The sequence below is a fragment of the Zingiber officinale genome, chromosome 2B (assembly GCF_018446385.1).
Source record: "Zingiber officinale cultivar Zhangliang chromosome 2B, Zo_v1.1, whole genome shotgun sequence".
NCBI classification, from domain to species: Eukaryota; Viridiplantae; Streptophyta; class Magnoliopsida; order Zingiberales; family Zingiberaceae; genus Zingiber; species Zingiber officinale.
In genome coordinates, this window is record NC_055989.1 from 13115843 (window position 1) to 13143744 (window position 27902).

Here is a 27902-nt window from a genome sequence, read left to right on the forward strand (position 1 = left end):
ATTCTATAGTTAAAAAATTTATCAACTAAATAAGTTTGAATATTAATGAGTTCAATTCGTTTTGTACAAAATTTATGACAATTTATAAATATTTTTATTGATTAACTTGCTTAAAATTTTAATAATAATTTTTATATATATTAAAACACACAAACACTATATAGTCAATCCACTACTAAGTTCTCATGACAAGCGCGGAATATGGATCAAGAATCAACCGCGGAAGGCAGAGCTAATGACAAATTTTAAAAAAAAAATTGAGAAGAGCAAGAGAGTACTCGACAAGGATAGCTGAACCCAACGCTAAAATTTAAGTTGTTCAGATGTTTTTGATAAGATAATCGAGCAAAATCAAACTGAATCTAAAATGAATAAAACTGACTCCACCACAAGAGAGGGAGATCGATAGTCTAGAAAGATGGTATTCTCTAAAAGAAAAGTTTTTGGCTCAGGAAAAATTGTACAAAAGGTTTTTGCCACTCTGATTAATCATCATTCAAGATAATAACCAAGGGGCCTTGTTTTCATAAATGGATGATGATGACGACGACCCATCTTTAAAACTTGTCTGTGGAACTTGCTCATTGATTCGTACTCAATTTGTGGAGCCTTTTGAAGCATCTAAAGAGGGACAAAGGCACCGGTTTTGTCACCTTCCTATTTTTCTTCGATAGCGAGTGAATTGCTGGGAGGAGGATGATTTGCATCGTTCTCTCGTCCGGTTTGTGTAATTGTTGTGCAAGTGTCACACGCATCAACCTTCTCCCTATCGTTTCAATTTTATCGGATGTCGATGTTTTTAAAGAGACCGATCGATCATATGGTTCCTTTTCTTTCTTTCTTTCTTTTGCAAAGATATATAGGTTGCTTCTTTATTGGATATTCAAAATTGAGCTGAAAGAAAAAGCTAAGTTTATGAATCTTAAACAGAGTTCCAAGAATTTGGATTGCCCGCCATTTTCTCAGGCAATGCTGCAGATAATTCAGAGCTGAAATCAGTGGCAAACACTTGGAACATTGAGAGAAGGCCAGAAGTTTTAGAAATCGAAGAAGCATGTACTGATCGTTTGATGCTCAATCTATACCTCAAAACTCTGCCAAAAATCAAAGAAATAAAACAAGAACAAAATTCGAGATGCGAGGAATTAAAAAGGAGGCCTTATTTCATCGGAGAGCAGGTTTGCCTCCTCCCTTCCTCCTTAATTTACAGGCCAGGCAGGCGCAGCAGGTGGCGGTGCGGCGCGCTGTGCCCTCTGTTGCTAGGGCCCGACGGCGGGACGCGCCTAGTGGCAAACACATGGTAGGCAGCAGCTGCCTTGCCCTCGAGTGGCTGAGCCCGAACAGCTTGTCCAGCAGGGAAGGAGGAAGCGGGGTGTGGCCTGCTGGAGGAGACACCGCCGGTACTGATCAGGACAAAGAGGAGGAGCAGGGCCAGTTTGGTGGTGGCCATGTCATGACCGTGGCTTGAAGGAAAGGCAGGCCTGCGAGAGGAGAGGGGCGATGAATGGCCGTGCAGTGCACCGCCCCGAGGCTTAAATACGAGAGGGGGAGGGAGATCTCTAGCCAACAATTTGAATACAACTAGCATCGGTCAAATATCAAGGGGGGCGTTAGGTCCGATCACATCGTGACTAATTCCTAATCATCACAAACAATTAGATTCTATCTATCTCTAAAGAATTAGAGAATTGGAAGGAAGACCCGCTGGTCAATTCATGGAGCTATCAACACGATTAATTGCCAAGTTCTTTCATTGGACAACATAAGTCAAAACCATGTTTTTCTCGAGTTAAAATTATGAACCTTCCGGTGGGCTTTACAGCAGAACACGAGAGAAGTGCTCGAGTGGGCGTGGCTCTTCGCCAAGCCACTCTGAGGTCCATACGCAGCGGGAACTATTGAATGGTTGGTTCGAACATGAATATCGAAAATAATCTTCTAAAACTTAATATTCCACAAATTGGACTCAACTACATTCTCTCTTAGTCCTAATTAAGTTGCAGGCTAGCTGCATCTCCATATCCATCTAAAGCCAAATGACAATGCATTAGGAAGGCTAAAGTCGATCGGTCGGTCACAAGCTTATCGATGATCGTTCGCCGTCGTCGTCGTTGCTGACGCTGCTGCTTACTAGTCACCACTTCAGCGTGGCCGTGGCCGGCCAGGTCGTCGTCCGACGCTTTACGACTTTCAGATAACCCATCACCCGTCATTACCACCCCATCACACAACTGGTCCACATCAACCAATTGTGAGTGAACAAAACTATATAAACAAATGGCGATCCAACTAAAAGATATTCCACTAGCAAAATAAGTGGATAAAGGAGCCCCAGAAATGCAGCATAGCTTGGTTCGATTGGGTTGCGTTGCGACCCAAAGCTCGCCTAATATTTTTGTGGACAAGGACCAGAAAACTCGACAGCAACGCGGCCAAAAGTTGCATGGGATAGTGGAGTGCATTGTTGAGCAGCCTGTAAATCGCATGGATAAGTGCTGTGCAATATTGAAACCCAAAGCAATTGATATTTATATATGATATACATAGTAGATCATCTAATCCTATGCAAACGGTCGTTATGCTAAATAAATTTTTCATAATTTATCTCCCTTCTAAATCGTATGAAATAACAATCTCCGAGATAAGAATTATCATCTTTTGCTTAAAAAAACAAAAAGGTGAGGATGGATGAGAAAAGTCTTTACGTTGACGATTGGAGCAAGCTATACGCGTCTCATCTTATCTTTGCTTTTCGAAATGGAGACTTCTGCCACAAATAATGTAATGGTTCATTATTTCGAAGCTTGGTTTTAAAATGTTTTGCTCTTCTTTTTTAGTTTTTCTTTTCTTTTGAGTTTGCTGTCGTTTGGTATCTTTTTCTGCTTTTTCTTTTTAGGATAATGCAGTCGAAAGGATTTTTATACGCTAACGCTGTCATGACTCACCATTGATGGAACACTTCGCCCTCTGTTCGCACAGTGCTGAATTGAGAGGAGTGAAACAACGGCCCTCGTTGGTATGATGAAGACGAGTCCAAGCAGCCATCCTCAATTTCAATATAATTTATGATTTTCTTTATATGTAGTGTACTTGTTGCCCTTTGTTTGGATGGAAAAGATTTTATTTTAAAGCTCAATATAATTTATGATTTTCTTTATATGTAGTGTACTTGTTGGCCTTTGTTTGGAGGGAAAAGATGAAGAATCCATTTCATGTACCTGATGCTGATGGGACTTTATGCCGCACTGTCATGGCTGTTTAAGGCCACTGCAACAAGACAATCCCAGTTTGGATCTTTGATTTTTGGCTAAAGGTGCGGTAGTGAATGCTTCAATCCTGGGGCATGCAAACAACAGCAAAAGTATTCCAAGTGAGACACCACTTTACAATATAGCACCGTCCAAATGCTGCTTTTTAACAACAGATGTGGAACTGAAGGCTCCTCGCACAACTGGTGTCAACTCGGCTAAAGGTTAGGGCTCACTGTCGCCCTTGTTTGAAACTTGTCTCTGCACAATTAGTAAACAACCAAGAACATTACTCCATTAAACCAGCTATGATGCTGTTTGCACATGCTATATGAGTTGTGTTTACTGAAAAACTAATCATCAGTTGTTAGTGTTCCGATAACATGTGTTTTCAATAGAGGATGGAATTCGCCATCTTACACAAATTTGTAGATTCAAATATAATGTCTATTGAATGCATAAGAACCTCCACCACAAGTCTACAGAATGAAATATTTATCTCCCTTGAGAACAACAGAAGCACAAAGATGAATTATTTTGTGGTTTATAGACTTGCATCCACGGAGAGAATCTAAATCTATTTAGTTTAAGACAAAATTATATTTGAAATCCATACTATGCATAATATATCTCAAGCTAATTTGTATTCTTTTCTTTCTCAGCACCAATAGAGGAAAGTAGAAAATCTCTTTGTAAAAAGAAAGCTCTCTTATCTACAAGCATGTTATTTTTTTTAAATCTCCAAATGGACCCACAAAATCTTGTATGCTTTTGAATACTCCGGTGAAAATTCCTAACACTAAGAAGTCAAGCTAACACAGCCGAAAATCTGATAGAATCAAATCAGATTTTCCCATCCACACTGCAACTGGTCCAATACCAAGCGACTAAACTTAGACACACAGTGGCGGTGGTGCAGCATCCCATCCACTATCTCATTGACCTACAAATCTCTGTCTCAGTGAGATGTTGCTCCACTATCCATCTGACAATCCAAGGTCAAACTACAACGTAGTTCTCCTTTGTAGACTTGCTCCACAAATATGCACGAGTCAAAGTAAGCTAATCAATATTTCTAACTTCATCTTAGTAAACCCATGCATAGTTGACCTGATAGAGGTGACTACAAAAGGAGATCCTCTAGATGCCTCCACTTACAAATGACAGAAAAATCTACTCTTTTGCCAATCTAATATCTTGAAATGCATCACACAATCTAAATGTCTCTAAATGACATAGGTCTTTTTGTAACTTTATTATGTGTATCCAGAACTCCACTACTAGCTGGCTAGTAGTCATATTCCTATGAAGTTGACCAGCTCAAGCAATCAGATTTTTTTTTCCCCCCTAGCGCTTCTAGGTTATCTGTTATCTCCAAAACTTATAGTTTTAGTCATACTTACATCAAATATGTCAAATAACTTCCTCCTAGTACAGTATCATACAAGTTAGACTTGAACCTATAGACTATAGAAGGAGCATGTTTTCCCTTAACATGATAAAAACAACAACAACAACAACATCTTCTTCCTCTATTATTTGCACACTCCTTCAAGTTTCTACCTTTCTCTTTGGATAATGCCTTTTGATGTGACCATATGTTTTCACCTGTAATATGAATTTAGTCCCTTCCTACTCCTACTTTAAGCAATTAGTGCATCATTCAAATCTAAAATAGCAACTATAACCTTCCTTTGGTTGGCATATGCAATAGACACCAGCCACACACAAAAAAAAAAATCAGATGAATCAAATTGTGAAGAAATGAATGTCTATGTCAAGTTACCATTTAAGAAGTTCTCGACCTTGGTTAACTCATCCATAAGGCGACCAAGAGATGGAAGCAAGATTTAAAACTTTGACCCGTGCTGAGGCTTCGGTCCCTGACCGGAACGATACGGTTTCAGTATCGTATCTTGCCGTGCCGATACAGTTTTGATTTTTTTTATTTATATATAATAATTATTAGATAAATATGTTTATTGTGTATAATTTAAAAATAAGTTGTATATTGATTTTATATAAGTTGTTTGAACTGTTAGAAAAAATAATTAAATATAGTTTTCTTTAAAGATGTATTAATTACTCGAATTAAAATTGATACATCATAATTATATAAATTAATTGTTTATTCATTTAATTAATTATTAGTTTAAATCTTATATATTTAAAATAGTAAAAAAATCAAAATATCAATTAAATAGCAAATAAAATAAAATAATAATAATAAAATTATCAGAATATAAATATGATTTATTAGAAATTTTTATTTTTTTAGAATTTTTAAATAAATTAACCGTAAAAAAGAATTTTTTTATAATATCAATTAATAATTTTTAAAAAAAAAATTAAATATATTTTTATATATTTTATAGGAATAATTTAATTAGAGTTTATAAAAGCTTATTCAAAATATCACACTCTAGTTGGGAATTATTTAATTAATTAAATCTTTTTTCTTTTGCAACAGTGATCTCGTGATCCTGCTAGTCGCAAGTCCCACGAGCAACACTCGTGCGACACTTCCGTCGGCGGCGGAGGCGTCACGCGATGTTTTTGGAGGGTCGTGGGACGCTTTTGGAGGGTCGTGGGACGCTTCTGGAGGGTCGCGATGCCTCCGCCACCACCGGAAGCGTCTTGCGATGCTTCCGGCGGCACAGAGGCGTCGATCACGGGCGGATGACGAAGGCGAAATTTGTCCACCTATTGTGCCGGTTTCGCTTCCTCACCGGAACGATCAATTTCGACAGTTTTGGGCGGCACGGCTTGGCACTTCAAAACCTGGATGGGAGAGGAGGGGAATAAGGCGATGGAGAGATTGAAGAATGTGTGATGCTGAGGCTGAAGGCGAGACATGCTCTTGCAACAAAATTGCAACATCCAAGACATTTTTTAAATAATATAGTGAAATAATACTGGTATGTAAATTCATATAATGCATGAGAATTCAATTTATATCCAATTTACATTTCTTCTGAATCAAGTTTATTCAACATAGAATCACACAAGTAAAAATACATCTAAAATTATGAATTAAAGATGCACAGGATTGTTTGGGTCCATTCTCTTTCAATCTTTCTTGTGCACAAACATGCAAATTAATCTTCATGATGAAAGAAGGTTCAATTAAACTCAACTAAATTATCTTGAGCCCAAATGAAAAGCCTTCCTCCAGGCCCAATTTTAGAGGATTTAAGACTCTCTCCATCTCTTAGTCCACCTGACCAGAAGCAAGATTTTGAAGCAATCTCTGTCAAATTTAACCTACACAATCAAGGTGGAAGAGGCCGAGGGCAAGGATGAGTACGAGATTGAGAATGTTGTCAAATTTATTTGAGGCCGAGGTTGTTGTCAAATTTATTTTCTCTGCAAGACATTTTGCCTATGAATGCCGCAAGAGGTATGACTAAAATTTTAATGGTGGTTTAGCATACTCGTCTTGACCTTCACTCTCCCCCTCATGGCAATAGATTACTACAACAACTTATCTGGGAACACTCTTTGTCATAATCACCCTTTATATATAGGGCCCTAGAGTCCTCAACTACAGAAGGTACTAAAATTTTGGAACTACAACTCTATAGAAGCAATGGCTTACAACAAGTCTGGCGTTATACAAATAGATAATGTCTTAGATTTACAAATAAACACATAGTTCTATTCATCCAATCAAACTTTTTGACACACATAGTACTCTTTATATCTTTTCTATTACTAAAAAATTTACTCTGGATTAGTCAATTTGCCATTTATAATGATATTTTTTTTAATTCCACTGACATCATCTTATAAAAGATTGTGCAACATGAACTACTCTGCTCCAAGAAGAAACTATATGTGGTTTTTATTATCTTCAATCTTCTCCAGTACAACTCACATTAGTGAATGCACAAATAAATTTTTTTAGCATGCTCAATTTGGTTATCCCTCTCCATGCCTTGTTTAGGTGGTCATTAATTATTTTTGTTTACTTTTCTTCATCTGTCTCTTCCTCTCGTTATGTCAAGAATGTGTGACATGGTTAGACCCTCCAATGGATAACCAAGGTATCTAAGGTTCGAGTCTTAACTAAGGATTTTCCCTCCGGTGAGAAGCGGATCTAAGAATGCTAGCCATTTGAATCAGCTTCCATAAATGCTTCCTGATTTACCATATTGGTCACTAGTCATCTATCCGTCCCACTACTATATAAAAAATATCCTATGGAAGCCTCATGACAATGGTGCAGCGGTAGGACGCTTCCCCAATTTTAGACATCTAAGAATCGAGTCCTAACTTTGACGAATTATTAATTAGAAAAAATGACTGAAACTTTGTCTCCGTCGTTGTATTGTAGTCGCCAACATCTCATCGACAAAGAAAACGACGACCCACCCACCAAAAAAACAATGTGCTAATTAATTAATTCATCTAATTCAGACCATAATTATTACTTACCTTCGCACGCTCCTCCGCCACCGATGCCACTAATTCCCTCCACGATGGAGGACGCCGCCGCGCACGTGCTCCACCTCCTCGATCTCTACTGGTTCCGCCAACAAATCCTCCTCCCACCTCCTCCTCCGCCGCCGCCTCCGCCACCGGCAGATCCGCGGCCTCGTCAGCCTCTCCGCCTCCGCCGCACTCTCAGCCACGAGTCCGCCCCCGCCCCTTCCGCCTCCCTCGCCATCCAACCGCCCCAGCTGAGGGCCATCCTGTCCAGGAAGGAGGCCCCGCCGGAGGCCCTCTTCCCCGCGCCCCCTGCCGCCCACGCGAAGGGCAACGGCGACCGGAGGCAGAAGAGGAGGAGGTTGAGGAGGACGAAGAGCAAGAGCTTGACGGACCTGGAGTTCGAGGAGCTCAAGGGGCTCATCGATCTGGGCTTCGCCTTCTCCCACGAGGAGGCCGACCCCCGGTTGCTGGAGATCGTGCCGGGGCTCCGGAGGAACAAGGCTGGGGACGCACCGGGCTCCGTCTCCGTCGCCAGGCCCTACCTATCGGAGGCGTGGGAGACGAGACCGGAGGCGGATCTCCTGAACAATTGGCGGTTCCAAGCCGCCGCCGCCGGCGGCGGGGTGAACTTGAAGGACCAGCTGAAGAGTTGGGCGCACGCGGTCGCATCCGCCATCGTACGATGAAAGTTCTCTAGCCATCAGGACCGTTCAAATTCAGTTCGGATCTATTCCTCCATGTCCGTACCGCCGCAAGTTTTGAAATTGGAATAAGAAATTGAGATAATATTGTAATTAAGAATCAAGTGTGCATAATGCTGGATTTTATTCTCTTCCCTTGTTAATTAATAATTGTAGGGTTTTCGGAATTATTAATAACTGTGTTAGCAAATGCAGGTCGCATAGTTTAATTTAATTAGTTTGCAAGTTGATCCGGTTGAGATCAAGGGTTGGATCTCAAGAGGATTGAAACAAAACACCGCTAGTAGGTTAGATATGAGTTGAGTGAGCTCCTATCGGATCGGCTCCGGTTAGATCGACTTCAGTTGGATAGGCTCTTGTTGGGTTGGCTCCTAGAGGTCGAGCAATGAGGAACCTTGGGGGATCCCGCTAAAAATCATGTCCGGTTTCGATGAAGATGGTAGGCAATGACAAATACATTAAGAAAATTATGAACATCGAAAAGAATTAAAAGGGAGGTTAAGATGAACTTTGACGTAACTTCTCCAACATGCAAGTCAATCCTTGAGAAAAAGAAGAAGATGATGAAAAGAAATGAGTTAGCCTAGTCAAGTCTCCTATCGAACTTAATTCGGATCAGATTGGAGTTGCATGCCTCCACTTTTTAGGTCAATCGGTTTAATCTGAACTCAATTCTGAGTTTGATTGATCTGACTCTATGTTGATCGAGTTAAGTGACGTCTCTGCCACATCATATGTTAATCTTTTTTGGCCATTAAAAGATTAGATATTGCTTATTTAGTTGGATTTGTAAAGAGCATCTTAATTATCAGCTCTTACATATTGGCCTAGTTAGTACATGTATGGTAGTTGCTAGCATCTCCAATAATTAAATATTTCCATAAATATTTTTGTAATTTCTAATATATCATACCAATGTCACATCAAAAATTTAAAAATTATTATTCTCTTCATAATTAAAAAAAACCTAAGTACAATTTTTTTAATGAGTTCTACGTATATTTTTATTTATTATTTTTTTATTTAATATCTCTATATAATTTCTACTTAAAATTAAAATTAATTTTGATCTTTAATTTAATTTATAATTTTTATTTATATTTAATTATAAATTTTAATTTAATTATAGTATTTGTATTTTTTTAACTTATGGATATTTTTTCCAAATATAACTTTCACTATTAACTAAAATATTTTAATTATTTAAAAAGTCAAACATATAATATTATTTTTTTAATGATTAATAACTCCATCTTTCAAAAAAAAAAAAAAATCTCAAAACTCATTTTCACACTCATTAAAGTTTTTTTATTGAGCATTCTTAATTTTACAAACCTTTAAAAATACAAGCTTGTATTGGAGATATTCTCATAGATCTTGAGATGAATTTTTAATAGGTATAAAATACATTATTAGTTATTTGATCTCTCTCTTGCAAAGGCCAGCTACATTAGGATAAATCTCCCATTATTTATCCTCTTTCAAAAAAAAAATAAATAAATAAATAAATATTGGCCCACCCTCAAGGCGTCACTTTTTTGCTCCAATTAATTACCACGTCGAGGAATTTGGAAGATGATAATTAAATCATTTAAATGTAGATTTAGATGATCAAAGATCTATCTTATCTATTTGTTCGGTGACACTTGTTTTTCGATGCAGTAAGAAGTAAGATTCAGGAGACGTTTGGTTCTTTCTTAGGAATATGAATCGAAATGAGAATTATAGTATTGTGGAATGGAATGAGTATGAATATGGATATCACTCTTAGAAGTAATGTTTGGTTAGTTGAATATTTTCTATCGGAATAAATCAAATTTTTTTACCCTTAAAAGAAAATAAAAGAAAAAATTAAATGTGAAAGAAAAATATGATGAGAGAGAAAGTATGATCAAAGAGAAAGTGTGATGAGAAAAAATGAAGAGAAGGAAAGTGTGATGAGAAAAATGAGAAAAAAGAGTGTAATGAGAGACAACATGATGAGAGAAGATAGAGAGAAAATATAATGAAAGAGAAAGTATGATGGGAGAGGATGAAGAGAGAGAAAGTGTAATGAGAAAAAATGAGGAGAAAGAGTATGATAGAAAAGATTGAGGGGAAAAAGTATGATGAGAGAGAAAATATGATGAGAGAGAAAGTGTGATGAGAAAAAAGGAAGCGAGTGCGATGGGAGAGATTGATGAGAGAGAAAGTGTGTTAAGAAAAAAGAAGAGAGTGTGATAGGAGAGATTGAGGAGAAAGAAAGTATGATGAAAGAGAAAGCATGATGAGAGAAAGTGCGATGAGAAAAAAAGAAAAAAAGAGAGTCTGATTGGAGAGATTGAGGGAAGAGAAACTATGATGAGAAAAAAAGTGTAATGAGAAAAAAAGGATGAAAGAGAGTGTGATGGAAGAGATTGAGGAGAGAGAAAGTATGCGATAAAATAAGGAGAGAGAAAATATGATGAGAGAGAACAAGAAGAGAGAAAATGATATGAAAGATGATCCTGTTCGAGAATCGGGGCGATGGACGCTGGGGGGCGTGGCGCTCTTGTTGACTCTTAACGGACTCCGAGTTGAAGGAACCTACAACCACAGCAACGTCAGTGTCAAGCTAGGGTGGGGTTCCTCGGCGATGGCTCTCCGACGCTCAAGTCAGTCTCCGGCAGTGTATAAGCGAGGAAACAAAGAAGCAGAATAACAGTAGCTACAGTAAAGTGTGCATCATTGTTATATACTGTTACTCTGCTTCTTTGTTTCATCGCTTATACATCATCGGAGACTGACTTGAGCATCGGAAGGCTATCGCCGGGGAATCCCACCCTGGCTCGACACTGACGCTGCTGTGGTTGCAGGTTCCTTCAATTCGGAGTCCGTCAAGAGTCAACAAGAATGTCACGTCCCCAGCTTTCATCGCCTCGATTCTCGAATAGAATCAAAAGATAAATTAAATAAATATATTTTGATATTTGATATTAATGGGAAATTTTAATTTTAGGTCAAGGCTATTTTTACAATAAGAGAATATTTTGATTGTTGAAAATAGAGTAATGACTCATTGAAGGAGGCATGAGAATGAGTCATTATCCAATTATAAGGATTCATTTCCTTATTTATATTTCCATTCATATAATCCAAATATTAACAATGACAATCAATAATTACTATTCTCATTCAACATTCTTATTTCCCTAAATCAAACACCCCTCGATCTCTCTTTCAATCACCAACGTTGATCATGATCAAATTCCTTCACCTGTGAATCGAGAATGCAGTTGACCCACGCAAGTGGTCTATGAGGTAGTGCCAATATTCTTCATTATGCCATCCAATTTGTCATGCACAAGAAAAACAATTCATCCCTCAAATAATCTTTTTAATAAATAAATAAAAGTTCAGTGATTTTGTAGTTGTCAAGCACCAGAAGGCCTAGCTATCAAGGTTTCCCATTAATTACTTCCACGCTAAGTGTGCTCTCTCTTGACAGAGTGCTATATAGCTGGGATTCATCTTTCCGGTTGCTTTCTTGATTTGATCGGTTGCTTGAGAAAATCACTTTCCGTCTAATGCCTCTAATTATCTGTTCCAAAACTCTACCTGCTGTTAGATTTCCTCTCTTAGCATGATGATCCTCTGGATCGATAGAATGTATTTATTACTACTGTTTGAAATCGGACAAGTTGACGTACTCACTAGGTGACTTTGAGATTGACCACAGGAAGACTCCAAGCATGAGGAATCTCGTGCCATGTGCAAGCATGTGTGTTAAGAAGAATGAAAAAGGGAGAAAACGTTACTAACTGTATCAGCGAGTGATCCTGACGCGGACACTCTGATACTCTAAGTCAGATAAGGAGTTACATAAGAGAATGAAAAATGGTGATGATAAACAGTGAATTCTGATAACATTGCCCTCTCTTGCACATGTAGATGGAGACCTCTTATTAGAGGGTGTAAATGAATCAAACCGCATGATCTCGTCAGGAAACTGAGTCAGACGGACCGTCGGGTGAGGTGGTGAGAATATTGACGAAGTCGCGACGTCCCGGAGGGGGTGTGCTGAGATGGTTTCTGTATTGACCAAGTATTCAAAAGTCCTCTGGTCAACACTACCTGCAGCCAGCGACCGGATTGACCCGGCCCCCGGTACCCCAATAGTCGAGGCAGATCCAACGAATATATGAGTACCAGACTAAGCCATAAAATAATGAAATGTGCATAGAATATGAACAGAAAACGTACCCTGGCCCAGGGGGCGCCCTCGGATGGGAGGCGGCTAGAATTGTCGTGACCTGGAAGAGTAGATGATTCTGAGCAGGCTGGCGAACTGGATCTGACGACGAGAAGTCGGACACGGCATGAGACCGGAAGACGAGCTGCAGGTCGTGATAAAACACCGCCACGCAGGTCGGGAGATATTAGCGGCACGTAGGCCGGGACATGAAATCGGCACGCAGACCGGGACACAAGATCAGCACACAGGCGGGGACATGAATTCGACACGCAGGGCGGGACACGAGATTGGCACGCAGGCCGGGATAAGACACTGATACTCAGACCGGGATAAGACACTTGTACGTAGACCGGGATAAGACATCGACACGCAGACCGGGAAACGAGACAGGCACGCAAGCCAGGATATGAAATCAGCACAGACCGAGAAACGAGATCGGCACGCAGGTCAGGACAAAAATATCAGCACGTGAGCCGAGATACAATGGCGGCACGAAGGTCGGAACATAAAAGCATCACACCAGTCCAATCAGAACATAATGACAAGGGCTCAGGCCCCAATCGACATCGGAGGCTTACGACACTGTGGGTCAAGCGTCGGAAAACTAGAACGACCGATCTGAGGTGCCGACAACAGCGCCGACGGTCGGTGAAGAGGCGGCCAGTGACGAGGCGACAGCGAGATGGCGTCAAGCGATGGTCGATGCGAGGAGGACGTGGTTGTCATTCGCAAGGCTGTTCGGTAGCTACATCGCGAGGAGAGGAAAAGAGGTGGCAGCCGGCGGTGAGGGAGAAGGCAGCAGCAGCGCCTATCTTGTCCAGCGACGGCATCACGACGAGGACGAGGGGAGCAGATGGCGGCAAACCGCCCAGTGGCCGCGTTGCAAGGCGAAGGGGGACAAGAAGGCTATCGTTGCTGCGAGGAGGAGGAAGAAGCGCTGCGAGGAGGAGGAAGAAGAGAGGGTTGTCGTCGCTATGGCCGGCGCTGCGAGGAGGAAGAAGGAGCGCTGCGAGGACGAGAAAGAAGAGAGGGTTGTCGCCGGCGTTGTGAGGGTGAAGAAGAAGAGGTGCGTCGGCTCGAAGAAAATGAAGCGTCCAGAGCTCGGCGGGAAGGGGAATCAGGGCATGCCTCATCGGCGGTGATGGTTGGTCGCTGCGACAAGGAGGCAAGTAGGAGTGTGGTCGGAGCGCAGCTGTGTATGCTGGTGTCGGTCCCTCGCGCTGGCAGCGTGCTCCCGTGCGATGGCAGCAACACAGGAGGTGGAGAGAAGGGAGGACGAGTGACTAGAGAAGAAAAGGGGAGCAGCCGGAGCCTAGCCTCTCATCGGCGAGGAGCGTCCCCCGGGAAGAAGAAGTCCTTGGCGGCTGGGTCTAAACGCTCGAAGAGAGCCCCTCCTCATGTTGTGAACAGTATCCTAAAAATGGGTTGCTACAGTAAATTGACCAAAATACCCCTACTCTCCATTAATCACTCCTCTGCCCTTGATACCTATCCACATCACCGCATATGAGCTATTTGAAGCTTGATTTGATAAAAACTTGTTTGAGCTCGTTTAATGAGACTCGTTAAGATAAATAAATCAAGTTCAAGCTTTATAATACTCGCTCATTAGCTCGTGAATATGTTTATTAGTAAGTTCAATCAATTTTTAAATAAAAAAATAATAATTTTGATATTAAATTTATAAATTTTACACTCTATTTATGAAAAATATAGATAATTATATTAAATTTATTTATTAGAATAAAATTTTAATAAAGATAATTATCTTAAATTTATTTATTAGAATAAAATTATAAATTTTAATAAGAATATTAATTTTCTCTAAATACATAATTTATTTTTTAATCAATATTTAAATTTATAATTTATATTTATTAATCTTGTTTAGACTCGATAAAAGCTCGTGAGCTATGAATATATTCGTTGAATAAAGTTCTAACTCGACTTGATTATAAATTAATCAAATTCAAGCATTCAAGAGTTCGGCTTAGTTCGGTTCGATTATACTCCTACCCGTTATATAATGTTGTTTTCTCTATGTATGAATATCAATGCATTCTAAAATAGGACCAATCAATCTAGCATACCGTGGTTTTTTTATAAATTATGTTTGTCACCTCTGTGTCTACATGATGGAAACTTTCGTTGTACAAATCATACAGGGAATATTTCAATGATTTTTTGACAACTGCCATGCAAGACGACAAAATAAGATATTGGGCTATTGGTTGATATACTTTAACGATGGTCCAGCTTAGTTTCTTCTATTCTTCGATCGAGCGTCATTCCTTAACGAGGTCTGATCGACTACGGAAGGTTAGACATCTTGGGGATTCGACATTCGATCGAATAAGGAGTCTAGTGCGGGTGGGTTGTAGATCTAGAGGGTCCAATTAACCCAGGAGGAATTGAGATCCGATTGGATGAGGGGTTCGATCAGATAAAATATTTGATCGTGCCCTGAGACTTGTGATAGCTTATCCAGGACAAACGTCCGTTCAGAATCCGTCAGCCGACCTTATCCTATTTTTATGGGAGGACTCAGATAACATGATTACCTCTTATTATTGACTAATGCGGTGATGAGGGATCCACCTTAAGAAATGTCTCCGTCATAATGGAGGTCAAAGTCAAGACGGTCAACACCCCATTATCACTGGTCGGGCGGGCGAGTGATTCTCCCACCGAGATATAAAAGGTCCGATCCGACATCATCACTAGCTCGGGCACCAATTGAGCTAAGACGCTCAAGACAGGAATGCGCGCCAAGTGTTCGCGGAAGCATGCCGAGTGGCCACCCCACTCGACCTTACAACAATACTCAGAACATCAACAGAATAGAGTCATAACCAAGCAGACCACATACGAACAACACTACTAAAGCCGAGCGCCTACCCCGCTCAGTCAAGGTACACGTGCAGGCAATTAGACAGTGAAAGTATTGGCCGAACAGCTATCCTGTTCAGTCAAGTAGTAGATTCATCAGCTAGATAACGGAGACTCTAGCCGAGTGACCATCCCGTTCGGCCCAGTAACGGACGACACTAGGATAGGGAACTCTCAGCCGAGCGGTCACCCCGTTCGGCTGAGCAACAGACACTGCAGGATATCCTTCGACATCCTTTTGGGAGTTAGTGTCGCACGGGCGGCATGGTCAGACAGAAGATCGTACAACGGAAGCTTCCATTATCACTTCAGATATATGCTCGACTCGTTAAGGTACTGTGTCAGGGGCACTTCATTGACATGTCTCTTAAAGAAGGTTTAGTGCAGCATGCCCGTTTTGAGAAGCATGCACACATGTTACAGGAGCCTTATATATCCAAGCATCGGCGGATGTATGTTTTTCTCGCGATCTCTACTATTGCGCTACAGTTCTTTGCTTCTTACTTCGCCGGAGACTTGACTTGAGCGTCGGAGGGTTATCGCCGGAGATCCCTTCCCTGATCCGGCACTGACGTTGCTTATGTTATGGGCAAGAGCGAAGTTCATCGAAGGTCAACAGGAGTGTCACGTCTCCAACACCCGTCTCCTCAACTTTCAGATAAGATCATTGACTATTTTTTAATTTTAACCATTGTATCAATCGACCTTCTTCACTTCGACCCTTAACTCTGGATCCTATCTTATTTATTAGAAGATTCATCGACATTGTATCTGATCGACTACGAAAGGTTAGATATCTTGAGGATTCGATATTCGATCGAATAAAGAGTCCAATCCGATCGGGTTGTAGATCTAGAGGGTCTAATTAATCTAGGAGGAATTGAGATCCATCGGATGAGGGATTCAATCGGAAAAAACATTCGATCGTGTCTTGAGACTTATGATAGCTGATGCAGGACAAACGTCCGCTCGGAGTCAGATAACATGATTACCTCTTATTATTGATTATTTCTTAACTTTAACCATTGTATCAATCGACCTTCTCCACTTCGATCCTTAACTCTGGATCCTATCTTATTTTTTAGCCGTATCATTTATAATGAGACAAACTTGAAGAAAAACTATCTTCAAATGAAGGCCACCGCCTCTGCTTGACCACCGTCTCCGGCTCTTCGTACTAAGCAGTCAATTAAGGGAACAAAACGACGTCTACGAACACATCGAATCCGTAGCCACCTTTAATTAATTACTGTCATTTTCGCTAATTCATCATCTTCATCACGTGGACCGATCGCCTCCATTCAACGCGTGAACTGAGGATTTCGGCAACTCTTAGTAATTATCTATTCATTCGGCGGATTAATCGGAATAGATCTGGTGGTCGTCGGTCCTCACGTGGCGATGGCGTTAGGCGGCCGTGTCCATTTCTTTTATAACTAAAACCGCTTTGAGCTGTTCTATCTTGTGCGTTGTCACGACGCTAGATATAAAGCAAGCAGAGCCGCACTGCGCTAGACACTTCACGATCATGTCATCCCGGGCCGCCGCCGCCTTCCTCGTCCTCCTAGTCGTCTCCGCGGCCGCCGCCGCCTCCCGGCTCTCCCATAAATACTACTCCACCTCCTGCCCCGGCCTTCAACCCCTCGTCCGCCGCATCGTGGACCAAGCGCTGTCTCAGGATCCGGCGTTGGGCGCCGCTCTGCTTCGCCTCTTCTTCCATGATTGCTTCGTGAATGTGCATTTCTTTCCTTGAGTCGCCGTTGGTTTTGTTGGCAAACGAGAGATAGATATCAAAGAAGAAAAAAAAAACGGTGATTGATTAATATAATGAATTCAGGGCTGCGACGCTTCGGTTCTCCTCGACGACACCGCGAGCTTCACCGGCGAGAAGAACGCCGCCCCCAACGTGAACTCCCTCCGGGGATTCGAGGTCATCGACGCCATCAAATCCAGCGTCGAAGCAAAGTGCAGCCGGACCGTGTCTTGCGCCGATATCGTCGCCCTCGCCGCTAGAGACAGCGTTGCCGTGGTAATTAAATTGATTAATTAGTTCGTCACATGGTTAGATTTTTGGTTGGATTCTTTTTGATCAAATCGCAGCTGGGAGGCCCATACTGGGCGGTGTACCTGGGCCGGCGGGATGCGCGGACGGCTAGCCAGAGGGCGGCGGTGGAGAACCTGCCGCCGCCCGGCGCGAGCCTTTCGACTCTGTTGTCTTCCTTTGGGGCGAAGGGGCTGGCGGCGGGGGACATGATCGCGCTCTCCGGGGCCCACACCATCGGCCAGGCGCGCTGCGCCAACTTCCGCCAGCACATCTACAACGACACCGACGTCGACCCCGGGTTCGCCGCAGTCCGCCAGCTGGGCTGCGAGGCCTCCGGCGGCGACTCCTTAACGGCGCCGCTGGACGTGAGGACGCCGCTGGTCTTCGACAACGAGTACTACCGGAACCTGGTGGCGCGCAAGGGGCTGCTGCACTCCGACCAGCAGCTGTTCGACGGCTGCCAGTACGACTACCTGGTGCGCCGCTACAGCGTCAGCCAGACGGCCTTCTTCACCGACTTCGCCGCCGCCATGGTCAAGATGGGCGACATGAGCCCCCTCACCGGCTCCAGTGGAGAGATCAGGACGAACTGCCGGAGGTGGAACTGATCGATTCCTTCATCCACCTTGAGATGAGATCTTACGCTGCTTACTTTGGGATCGGGAATTGGGTTCGGATTTAATTTAATTTTGTATAATTCAATCAAAAATAGATCAGATTCATCATTTTGGCAAGGCTGAAACTCTCGAAGCAACTAATTAAATAATGCTGAGAATATTAAAAGTGATCAAACTTTATAGAAATACGATGGAGGAATAAAGGGAGTGTAATGAGAATAAAATGCTTCGCTCTCAATCAAAGATGATTTCTTCGAGTTCTTTTGATATATTTTTTTGGAAGTTAAAAAGGAAAGCAGTATAGTAAGATTTCTACTCTTTTTGCTTCCTTAACTATCAAGAATCTATGGAAATAATATATTAAAAGAAATTTTAAATAAAAGGATTTTTGACAATTTACTAAAGGACGCACGTGGAAATCTAAATTTATCAAAAGGCGTATATTACTTTGATATTTGTCAAAGAGGGCACTTTTTAAAAGCATTTCCTATTTTACCCTCCTGATAATTTGACTTTTCTACTATTTTTCTTTTCTTCACTATATTTCTCTCTCTTCTCTCTCTTCTCTGTCGTAGAAGATAGGAATAACATTAGTCAATTTTTAATCACATTTTAATACATTTGAAGAAGGAAAATAAATAATGGACACCATATTTGGACTCCTTGGAATTTTAGAAATCCACAGGAATTGAAATGGGTGCAATCGGAGCTTTCTAGGTCGATCCGTGGGTTTCGGTCAAAACCCACTGATGGACCTAGAGAACTCCGATTGCACTCATTTCAGTTCCTATGGATTTCTAAAATTGCAAGAAGTTCAAATATGGTGTACATTATTTATTTTGGCTTTTTATAGATGTTAACAAGCAAAATCAAAGAATCGGCATAAAAGCCCACATTGGGCCTGATATTGAATCATATCAGGCCCAACGTGGGCCTGATATCATTCCATATCAGCCCCAACGTGGGCCTGATATCATTTCATATCAGACCCACATTGGGCCTGATTTGAGTCCAAATCAGGCTCAACGTGGGCTTTTTTGCCGATTCTTTGATTTTGCTTGTTAACATCTATAAAAAAAGCCAAAATAAATAATGGACACCATATTTGAACTCCTTGCAATTTTAGAAATCCATAGAAACTGAAATGAGTGCAATCGGAGCTCTCTAGGTCCATCAGTGGATTTTGACCGAAACCTACTGATCGATCTAGAAAGCTCCGATTGCACTCATTTCAGTTTCTATGAATTTCTAAAATTAAAAGGAGTAAAAATATGGTGTCCATTATTATTTTTGGCACTCCTAGTGGTGGACCAGAGGTTTTGAAAAACCCTAAATCTCTTTTTTTTTTTTTTAAATTTTTTTTTGTTACTAGGCTTGATATCTCCCATATCAAGCCCATATTGGGCCTGATATGGGCATGATATCTCTTCATATCAGGCCTAAACAAAAAAAAAAGGAAAAAAAAAAGAGATTTAGGGTTTTTCAAAACCTCTGGTCCACCACTAGGAATGCCAAAAATAATAATGGGCACCATATTTGGATTCCTTGCAATTTTAGAAATCCACATAAACTGAAATGGGTGCAATCGGAGCTTTCTAGGTCGATCAGTGGGTTTCGGTCAAAACCCACTGATGGACCTAGAGAGTTCCGATTGCACCCATTTCAGTTTCTATGGATTTCTAAAATTGCAAGAAGTTCAAATATGGTGTCCATTATTTATTTCGACTTTTTATAGATGTTAACAAGCAAAATCAAAGAATCGGCATAAAAGCCCACGTTGGGCCTGATATCATTCCATATCAGGCCCAACGTGGGCCTAATATCATTTCATATCAGACCCACGTTGGGCCTGATTTGAGTCCTTATCAGGCCCAACGTGGGCTTTTTTGTTGATTATTTGATTTTGTTTGTTAACATCTATAAAAAGCCAAAATAAATAATGGACACTATATTTGAACTCGTTGCAATTTTAGAAATCCATAGAAACTTAAATGGGTGCAATCGGAACTCTCTAGGTCCATCAGTGGGTTTTGACCGAAACCTACTGATCGATCTAGAAAGCTCTGATTGCACCCATTTCAGTTTTTATGAATTTCTAAAATTACAAGGAGTGAAAATATGGTGTCCATTATTATTTTGGCACTCCTAGTGGTGGACCAGAGGTTTTGAAAAACCCTAAATCTCTTTTTTTATTATTTTTTTATTTTTTGTTGTTACTAGGCTTGATATCTCCCATATCAAGCACAATACTGGAAGCTAGACATCAGATTGCACTACAAAAAGAGATATCAGGCCCAACGTGGGCATGATGTTCTTCATATCAGGCTTAACGAAAAGGGAAAAAGAGATTCTTTATTCTTCTTTAACATCTCTAAAAGTCAAAATAATAATGGGCACCATATTTGGACTCCTTGCAATTTTAGAAATTCACAGGAACTGAAATGGGAGCAATCGGAGCTTTCTAGGTCGATCAGTGGGTTTCGGTCAAAATCCACTGATGGACCTAGAGAGCTCCGATTGCACCCATTTCAGTTTCTATGATTTCTAAAATTGCAAGAAGTTCAAATATGATGTCCATTATTTATTTTGGCTTTTTATAGATGTTAATAAGCAAAATCAAAGAATCGGTATAAAAGCCCACGTTGGGCCTGATATGGAATCATATCAGGCCCAACGTGGGCCTGATATCATTCCATATCAGGTCCACGTTGGGCCTGATTTGAGTCCATATCAGACCCAATGTGGACTTTTTTGCCGATTCTTTGATTTTGTTTGTTAACATCTATAAAAAGCCAAAATAAATAATGGACACCATATTTGAACTTTTTGCAATTTTAGAAATCCATAGAAACTGAAATGAGTGTAATCGGAGCTCTCTAGGTCCATCAGTGGGTTTTGACCGAAATCCACTTATCGATCTAGAAAGCTCCGATTGCACCCATTTCAGTTTCTATGAATTTCTAAAATTACAAGGAGTGAAAATATGATGTCCATTATTATTTTTGGCACTCCAAGTGGTGGACCAGAGGTTTTGAAAATCCTAAATCTTTCTTTATTTCTTTTTTTTTTAATTATTTTTTTTATTTTTTGTTGTTACTAGGCTTGATATCTCGCATATCAGGCCTAAACAAAAAAAAGGAAAAAAGAAAGAAAGAGAGATTTAGGGTTTTTCAAAACCTCTAGTCCACCACTAGGAGTGACAAAAATAATAATAGACACCATATTTTCACTCCTTGTAATTTTAGAAATTCATAGAAACTGAAATGGGTGCAATCGGAGCTTTCTAAATCGATCAGTGGATTTTGTTCAATACCCACTGATGGACCTAGAGAGCTCTGATTGCACCCATTTCAGTTTCTATGGATTTCAAAAATTGCAAGGAGTTCAAATATGATGTCTATTATTTATTTTGGTTTTTTTTATAGATGTTAACAAGCAAAATCAAAGAATCGACAAAAAAACCCACATTGGGCCTGATATGGACTCAAATCAGGCCCAACGTGGGCCTGATATGGAATGATATCAGGCCCACGTTGGGCCTGATATGATTCCATATCAGGTCCAACGTGAGTTTTTATGCCGATTTTTTGATTTTGCTTATTAACATCTATAAAAAGCCAAAATAAATAATGTACACTATATTTGAACTCCTTGCAATTTTAGAAATCCATAGAAACTGAAATGAGTGCAATCGGAGCTCTCTAGGTCCATCAGTGGGTTTTGACCGAAACCCACTAATCGACCTAGAAAGCTTCGATTGTACCCATTTCAGTTCCTGTGGATTTCTAAAATTGCAAGGAGTCCAAATATGGTGTCCATTATTTATTTTGGCTTCTTCAAATGTATTAAAATGTGATTAAAAATTGACTAATGTTAATCCTATCTTATGTCGACAGAGAAGAGAGAGAAGAGAGAGAAATATAGTGAAGAAAAGAAAAACAGTAGAAAAAGTTAAATTATCAAAAGGGTAAAATAGGAAATGCTTTTAAAAAAGTGTGCTCTTTGGTAAATATCAAAGTAGTGTACGCCTTTTGGTAAATTTAGATTTCCACGTGCGCCCTTTGGTAAATTGCCGAAGGATTTTTGTTTGGGCTATGATTCCGTCCGAAAGTCGAAGAGAGGGAAAGGTAGAGATGTGCTTTTATTGACCGTTTGTAGACTCCGCTCTGACCTGCAACACAGATGACGTCAGTGTCGAGCAAGGGAAGGGGTCTCCTGGGTTGACCCTCCGATGCTCAAGTCAGTCACCCGTGATGAAGTATAAGATGGAGCAACAAGTAGATTGTAACACAAACAGTAAATATTGGATATTGCATACCTCCGCTGATGCCGGAATTCCTCTTTATATAAAGCTCCTACAGTGCGTGTCAACGCTCCCTAAGATGAGCACGCTTCTCAAAGTTTCTCCTGAAAAGACTTATTAGTAAAATGTCTCTGATACAGTACCTTAACGAGTCGAACATATCTATGAAGTGACAATAGATGCTTCTGCCGTACGATCTTCTGGTTGTCCACACCCTGTGTCGGCGGCACTAACTCCCAAAAGGATGTCGATGGATACCAGAGAGAATATGCTGCTAGGCCGAGCGGGTTAGCCGATTGACCGGAACTTCACTGTTCCTGTGTCATGTCCACTCGGTCGGAATTCCACTCTGCCACTGTCGAGACTTGCTGCCAGGCTGAGTGGGGTGGTCGCTCGACCGAAGTCGAACTATGCCATTGCCAAAACTTGCTGCCTGGCCGGTAGCCGCTTGATCGAAGTTCCACTCTATCAATGTTGAGCTCTACTGCTTGGCCGAGCGAGTTAGCCGCTCGGTCAAAGTTTCGCTCTGCCAATGTTGAGCTTTGCTGTCTAGCCGGTGAGGTAGCCGCTCGGTCGAAGTTCCGCTCTGCCAATGTCGAGCTCTGCTGCCTGGCCGAGCGAGGTAGCCGCTCGACCAAAGTTCCGCTCTGCCAATGTTGAGCTCTGCTATCTGGCTGAGCGGGATAACCGCTCTACCCGGCTTCTGCACATCGCCTCTTCCTCTGTCCGACATCCAATACTCCATTAAGTGTCAGTCATTTGATCTCCCCATGTCAAAGGTAGAATCAGACCGAAACTTTTTGCCCTCCAGTCGGACATGCTCGCCCGATCAACCAGTGCTATCTACGTATTGACCGTCTTAATTTTAATTTTTACCGTAATCGTTATCCTTAGTGGGGTAGGACCCTCATCAGGCTCCTTTGAGCTTTTTTTTTTTTTTTTTTTTTTTTTTTTAAGGATGCATGATTGAGGGTAGAGGCTTTTCCCGTAGCATTAGTTTGTTTATATTTTAATTAAATAAATAGTGTCCACTTACTCACGGAAAAGGTTGTTAATACAGTTAAAATGCTTTTGTTTTAAGTTAATTGAAAAAATGGAAAAAAAAACTCAATTTATATCTGCAGGATTTCCTTTACTTGGGCTTCGGCCCGTTGTAGAAATCAAGGATCACAACCGTCAGATGGAATTCATGGAGGCCGTTGGATCTAGGTCATGGCCTTGGCGAAGCCAATCTTCCCTTTTATAAGCACATCGTACTGCGCCGTTGGGACTTCTTTGAGATCGGGAGAGCCGGCGAAATGGTGCAAAGGTTAACCTACCGGAAGAGGCATAGCTATGCCACCAAATCGAATCAGACCCGTGTCGTCAAAACCCCTGGTAACGATCCATTCTTTTCTCCTTTCTAAGTCCTGGATTTCTGTTGGTTATCCAAATTTCCTTCAGATTCATTCAATTTTTCGTTTTGTTTTTGTTCTTTCTGTCCCTTGTAAATTTATGGCAGTTTTGGTTGTGATAATCTAGCATATGTGTATTTCTGGTGTATTTAGTACTCTTCATCATAGATCGCTTCTTTTTAATTGTGTTTGATTTCTTGATGTAGGTGGGAAGTTGGTGTACCAGTATACACACAAAAGAGCCAGTGGACCCAAATGCCCCGTGACTGGAAAGAGAATCCAAGGGGTATGTACTTAGGCTGCTTCTGGTTTGCCTTCAAATTTTATTTGACTTGATAAGTTTCACGCTTGATTTTCTAGGTTACTAATGCAATGCTTCATAGCAGCAAATTTTTTTTTTTTAATTTTATGAAGTGTAAATTACAATACATACTGTTCTACAACTTTTTCTTCCCAACAATTACCGCATGCTACAATTCACCTAGCCATGGTTTAACGAATATGCTCTTAGTATATAGTTTTTGTATTCAATTCTGAAGTCTGAAATAATACAACTCAAACTTAACTCAAGTAGCATACATTTATAATTTAAATATGGAAGTAAAAAAGTTAGATCCTGCTGGCTGATAAAAAAACAACATTAATCAGCATACTTCTCTGATTATTTTACTAAATAATTTATATTTATATTTTTTGTGTTGATTAAAAGGCACTTGCATTGTATGTTTTTTGTGCAAGATTAACTATTTAAGATCAGTTGGCTGAAAAAAATGCGTGTGTTTTTTTAAGATCAATATATTTTAGAAATGTGTTTTTTCCCTGTACTTCAATTCCTAACTTCTATTTGTTTCTCTAATTTTGTGGGCATGTATATGCCATTTCCTTGATCTTAGGATCTTTAGGAGCTTACAAATGTTGTTTCTTATAAGATCAGTGAATCATTGTGAATGATCATTTACTGTTTCTATGTTTTTTTTTTTTTTTTGCCTCCAACATGATGTAATTTTTAGCTTAGGAATAGTAATTATATCTCTAAAGAGTTTTCTTGTTTTTAGGCATTCAAACAGAATTGTGAACATCTCTCCTCTTTGTCAAATCTAAACTTTGATAACACTGTGTAGATGATGTAATTTTTAGCTTAGGAATAGTAATTATATCTCTAAAGAGTTTTCTTGTTTTTAGGCATTCAAACAGAATTGTGAACATCTCTCCTCTTTGTCAAATCTAAACTTTGATAACACTGTGTGGACTTTGAAGGATGTCTAGCCTTTGATAATTGTGTGCTGGTGGTCATTTGTAAGGATGCCTTATTTTCTGTCCTAGTGATGGGTACAATTTACAATGTGTTTGCCATACCTTTGAGTGTGAACTACTTTTGGCTTCCAATGTAATTCTAAGTTGTTGAATTTATTGTTATTCCATGGGTGTGTTGTCTTCATAGTGTAGATGCTCACTGAAAAATTGTAGTGCCAACTTTATTGTACATTTTATGTTCTATTATGCATATAAACATTACACTATATTAATTATGTAACTGCAAAAGTTAGTTTACAAGTTCTCCTTTATAGTTTTAAGTGACAAAAGTTCTTGTAGAAAAATCATTTCGGGTGTTTCGCCAATTGGAATTATATCTGCATTGTAATGATTTGTTGATGTGCAGATAATGCTTTCAGGTATTTATTTTCCTTTGACTATCGTATGGTGCTCATCTTGTGTACTGTACATCTTGTCTATCATTGGTGCATTATTGTGTTTAAGTTATTGGTGTTCTTGTTTCATTTCAAAACATCTGGTGGTTTGCCTGATGGGTTTTTTCTATTGTTGATCAAATGGTCTTTTTTTGTTGAGGTCCTTTTTTTCTCGCTTGAAAAACGGATTGACTCTTTGCTTTTGTTTGTGTCCAGATTCCTCACTTGAGACCCACACAGTACAGAAGATCTAGATTGTCTAGAAACCGGAGGACTGTGAACCGAGCTTATGGTGGGGTCTTATCTGGAGGTGCTGTCAGAGAGAGGTGGGTAGCTTCGGCTTCTGGATGCTCGTAATCATAATAATTTTTTTTTCCAGATTGCATGCATCTTATAATATATTTGTTGGATCTCCAGGATTATCCGAGCTTTCTTGGTCGAAGAGCAAAAGATCGTGAAGAAAGTTTTGAAGATCCAGAAGGCTAAAGAGAAGCAAAGCACCAAGAGCTAAGGCATCAAACTAAACAAAAGTTATGTCCGGAGCCTTTTAATCTAGAAATTTTTGTTTGACTCGGTGAACTTTGTCGGGCGGTGTTTATACATTGCTTCAATATGCTTTACTAGAAAGTCTAGAATCATGAGGACAAGCCAGTTCCGTCGTTGCTTAATATGGCGGCAATGTTCGTTGTGCTTCGATTAATTTTCTCCTATTGCATTGTGTTCTTTCCATGCTTAGTTGCAGTTATGGATTGACAGTGCCCTGCATACCACGGCTTATTGCCTATTCGCATATACTTTACTTGACATCCCTCCGCGGACCCCAAGCCAACGGTGAACGGAATCTCAGTACCTTGCTGAAAAAGAAAAAGTGGAAGATTAGCATCAAATGAAATGCAAGAGACCAGCGGCAAGAAATCCTTATTCCTTCGCCTTTCACAAGCCATTTATACCATTTTGCACGATCGCCATGTTCGTTAATTCATGGAGTGCCTCAGGATCAGCGCACGGAGTACCCTGCCCCGTCACCACCCGGCAATTAGGCGCATCGGTCTTGCGCCTGCTGGCCGGCGACTCCACCTTCCCCAGCCGTCGGTGCCCCGGCATCGCTCCGTACGCTGCTCCCATGCAGTGCCCCTGCCGAAGGAGCGCGAGGGGAACAAGAAAGGCCGGTGGAAGAAGGTGGCGGCTGGGACGGCCGTCGCCGTAGCTTGCGTGCTGGGTGCAGTCTACTTGTCACCCGCCGTATCGGCCCCCCCTGCGAAGCCGACCGAATCAGGATTCATCTGTGTAGAAATCGAAAGTTGTGAAAATAACGTGCTGGACAGAACGCGGGACGAAGTGCGCGAAATCTTGTTCAAGAAGGTGGTCCGTCCGTTCGTTGCTAAACTTTATTTGACAGACATCTTATTTTCTAGCTCCTCTCTATGCTTTCCAACTGCATTCAGGGAACGTGCGGCGTGCCTAAGATGGAGTCCTGGATGGATGACCCGATGATGTTCGATGCTACTCTGAAGGTGGTGCAGTGGCACATCGCGAAGGTGATCGAATCGCTTTCCTAGTTAGCTCCCCATGCCATCGGCAAAATTCCAGCGTACCTTCTAACTAAATGAGTTATGCAGAAAGACTATCACGCGGCGGAAGAAATCTGCAAACAAACCATAAAAATCGGACCGGAGTCTGATGCACGTCCTCGTCTTCTCATGGTCCTCCCCTCCCAGATAATATATATATATTCTCATACAGTCGATTATTTACAAATTATATTACTCAGTACTGAATAAGATGAATATATATAATTGTGTAGGCTGTGATTAGGATGATTCTGGCAGTGGAAGTGATGCTGGAACCAGAGACAGGAGAACAGGAGCCGGAAGCGTACGTCAAGAGCGCGATGGAGTCGTGGAAAGAGTTCTACGGAAGCGTCGGTAGGAAGGTACCGACATTGGACTAGTCAGAGTTCGTCAACCCCTTTATTTTTTTATTTTTCCTTTTTATTTTAATTTGTCGAATAAAGCTGTCGAATGAGATTGATCGTGATATTATTGTGAGGTGTCCCATTATATATTGTACGTTTATTGTTTTATTTTACTTGAATTTACCATGCCAACTATTCGTATATTTAGAGATTTAAAAATGAAGAAATAAATTTATTTCTAAATTTTATGTTTAATTGATAAAAATGAAATTAAAATTTAAGAATCAAATTTAAAAATTTGGGTATTGATGAAATCTATCAACTCCCTTAAGTTTTAATGAGAATGAAAATGAGAATTAAATTTTGGACAAAAATATTCTTAATATATTTATTCAATTTTTCTTTCATTACTTTCTCTCTTATCATACTTCTCTTTTCTCAATCTCTTTCATCATATAC

The 27902-nt window shown here is 40.6% G+C and overlaps 4 protein-coding genes across 4 annotated transcripts; all 4 read left to right on the forward strand.

Annotated features, from left to right (window-relative positions):
• Nucleotides 1-7705: 7705 nt before the first annotated feature.
• On the forward strand, nucleotides 7706-8570 carry LOC122045333. The gene has a single exon (XM_042605511.1). It carries the CDS (start codon nucleotides 7709-7711, stop codon nucleotides 8363-8365), a length of 657 nt encoding a protein of 218 aa, XP_042461445.1. The 5' UTR covers nucleotides 7706-7708; the 3' UTR covers nucleotides 8366-8570.
• Nucleotides 8571-16947: 8377 nt separating this feature from the next.
• LOC122045334 (peroxidase P7-like) lies at nucleotides 16948-18414 on the forward strand. Its single transcript, XM_042605513.1, has 3 exons — nucleotides 16948-17217; nucleotides 17320-17511; nucleotides 17583-18414. Exons 1-3 carry the CDS (start codon nucleotides 17011-17013, stop codon nucleotides 18132-18134), a joined length of 951 nt encoding a protein of 316 aa, XP_042461447.1. The 5' UTR covers nucleotides 16948-17010; the 3' UTR covers nucleotides 18135-18414.
• A 5262-nt stretch (nucleotides 18415-23676) lies between these two features.
• On the forward strand, nucleotides 23677-26257 carry LOC122045336 (60S ribosomal protein L34-like). Its single transcript, XM_042605515.1, has 4 exons — nucleotides 23677-23823; nucleotides 24047-24126; nucleotides 25745-25854; nucleotides 25946-26257. Exons 1-4 carry the CDS (start codon nucleotides 23745-23747, stop codon nucleotides 26037-26039), a joined length of 363 nt encoding a protein of 120 aa, XP_042461449.1. The 5' UTR covers nucleotides 23677-23744; the 3' UTR covers nucleotides 26040-26257.
• Nucleotides 26258-26474: 217 nt separating this feature from the next.
• Nucleotides 26475-27565, forward strand: LOC122045335. Its single transcript, XM_042605514.1, has 4 exons — nucleotides 26475-26890; nucleotides 26974-27066; nucleotides 27148-27231; nucleotides 27333-27565. Exons 1-4 carry the CDS (start codon nucleotides 26510-26512, stop codon nucleotides 27477-27479), a joined length of 705 nt encoding a protein of 234 aa, XP_042461448.1. The 5' UTR covers nucleotides 26475-26509; the 3' UTR covers nucleotides 27480-27565.
• Nucleotides 27566-27902: the final 337 nt, after the last annotated feature.